The sequence below is a fragment of the Vigna radiata genome, chromosome 6, assembly GCF_000741045.1.
Source record: "Vigna radiata var. radiata cultivar VC1973A chromosome 6, Vradiata_ver6, whole genome shotgun sequence".
Lineage (NCBI taxonomy): Eukaryota > Viridiplantae > Streptophyta > Magnoliopsida > Fabales > Fabaceae > Vigna > Vigna radiata.
In genome coordinates, this window is record NC_028356.1 from 8,956,229 (window position 1) to 8,958,441 (window position 2,213).

Genomic DNA, 2,213 nt, shown 5'->3' on the forward strand with positions numbered 1-2,213 from the left:
CATTCAAACTAAAAATAAAAATTAAAAATTAAAAGTAAAGGTTCAGAGAATTGGGTTGCCTCCTAGCAAGCGCTTCTTTAACGTCACTAGCTTGACCCCATAGGCTCATGTCACATCAACCAGCTACATCTTTGATTGTCATCCTTTCCCTTAGCTTGCCAGCTGATCTTTAGCATCTTCCTGTTCACCTTTTTTGTTCTCCTAGAAGTAGGAGATTCAATCTCTATTAATCCATCAGCTGTGAAGTCCTTTATCACCCAAAGCTTCTTGTTGCATTGTACAGGGAGGCCTGGTCTCAGTCCTTCCTGCTTCTTTAAAGGACTTTGGTGAACATTTGCTCCTTTACTATCTTTTTCTTCCTTAGGTACCTATGACAGAAAATACTTTTTACCTTTCTTCCTTGATTTGGCAGTTCTAGTACCTTTCCCGAGTGCATCTTTAAATGCAGCTTTGGGATTGGTTTTCTTCTCTTCAATCTGCCGCCTTGTCTTACAAGCATTCAGGATCACTTTATCTTCTTGGTCTTTGAGGGCTATGGTTCCCTCATCAACATTGATGATTACTTTGGCCGTCTTCAGGAACGGCCTTCCAAGATTGATAGGGATCTCTGCATTTTCTACCATCTCTAAGATCGCAAAGTCTACCAGGAACATCAGGTTATCAACTTGCAACTTCACATTTTCTAACACCCCATAGGGCCTTTTAGGGGATCCATTTGCCATGAGGAGAGACATCCTTGCTGGCTTTACTTCTAACTCCCCCATCTTTTTAAGAAACGTCAGGGGCATTAAGTTGATGTTGGACCCCAAATCAATCAAGGCTTTTCTAATTTTATGCTCCCCAATGTTACAAGGAATGGTAAAACTTCTTGGGTCTCCTTCTTTTGGGGGAAGAGTCTTCTGTAACATCACGCTGCAATCCCTCTGTTCTTCAGTTGTCTCCTCTTTCAAATTTTTCTTTTTGAGGAGCTTGTTCAAAAATTCCTTATATGTAGGGATCTGCTGCAAGGCTTCTGTCATAGGAACTTCTATCCCTAATCTTTTTGAAACTTCTTCAAGGCACCCTGCTTGTATTTTTCTTGTATTCTACTTTTCAGGGTCCTTGATATTTTTTTCACAATTTTCTTTTTCCTCTTTTTCTTCTTTCTCATCCTCTTCTTTTTCTCTCTCCCTCAAACTTTCTTTTTCACTCTTTTCCTTTTTCTCACCCTTACTCAATTTTTATTTTTCTTTTTCCTCACTTTCTTTTTCTCCCTTTTCTCTTTTTTCACTCTCTTTTTCTTTCTTCTCTTTTTCTCTCTCATCCTCTGTGCTTGCTATAACCTTGCATTCTTCTTTGGGGTTAACATCAGTATTAGCCCTAAAATTTTTGTACGACTTCTCCTGCATTTGATTGACCGTTTGGTTTAACTGGCCCATCTGTGTTTCCAGGTTCCTGATAGCCGCTTCTGCGTTCTTTTGGTTAGAATGGGTTGCCTGCATGAACTGATTGAGAGTTTCTTGAAGCTGTGCAGTTTTGTCTGAAGAGGGTTGTTGCTGCCACTGTTGCTGCTGCTGCTGTGGGGGCTTATAGTATTGTCCACCAGTTTGTCCAAATTGTCCTGGTCCATTGCTTGGCTGAGATCGCCACCCTTGATTGTAATTATTGGAGCGGAACTAGTTTTGATTGCCCATGTAATTAACTTCTTCATTCAGATTCTCGGGCATTGCACATTGACCATTAATATGGTCACCACCATATAACTCGCAGAGTTGTTGCTAAAGTTGTGCCACACTTTGATGTTCCTTTTGTGGCTGCATCACTTTCTTGGTAAGGATCTCCAATTGTTGAGTGATGATTTTATTCTGGGCGAGCAGGGCATCATAGGGCTGCAATTGAAAAACCCCTTTAGGTTGGGATGGAGTCCCCCTCTCACTGAATGTCTCATTATCACTGGCAGCCATGTTTTCAATTAATTAATAGGCCTCATCAGGGGTCTTGTATTTGATCTTGCCTCCAACTGAAGCATCTAGCATCAATTTGGTTTGTGACCCCAGGCCTCCAAGAAAAAGAAGGACCATTGTTCCTTCATCAAAACCATGGGTAGGTGTCTTCCTCAACAAGCTCTTGTATCTTTCTCATGCTTGTCCCATGGTCTCATCCATGCCTTGTCTAAAAGAGGATATTTCTTGCTTCCCTTTGTTGATCTTTACTTGTGGGAAGTATTTGTTGAG

The 2,213-nt window shown here is 41.0% G+C and overlaps 1 protein-coding gene across 1 annotated transcript; it reads right to left on the minus strand.

Annotated features, from left to right (window-relative positions):
* Positions 1 to 368: 368 nt before the first annotated feature.
* Positions 369 to 1,943, minus strand: LOC106763375. Its single transcript, XM_014647572.1, has 3 exons — positions 1,803 to 1,943; positions 1,323 to 1,655; positions 369 to 1,085 (listed from the first exon to the last, which is right to left on the minus strand). Exons 1-3 carry the CDS (start codon positions 1,941 to 1,943, stop codon positions 369 to 371), a joined length of 1,191 nt encoding a protein of 396 aa, XP_014503058.1.
* Between the last annotated feature and the right edge of the window lie 270 nt (positions 1,944 to 2,213).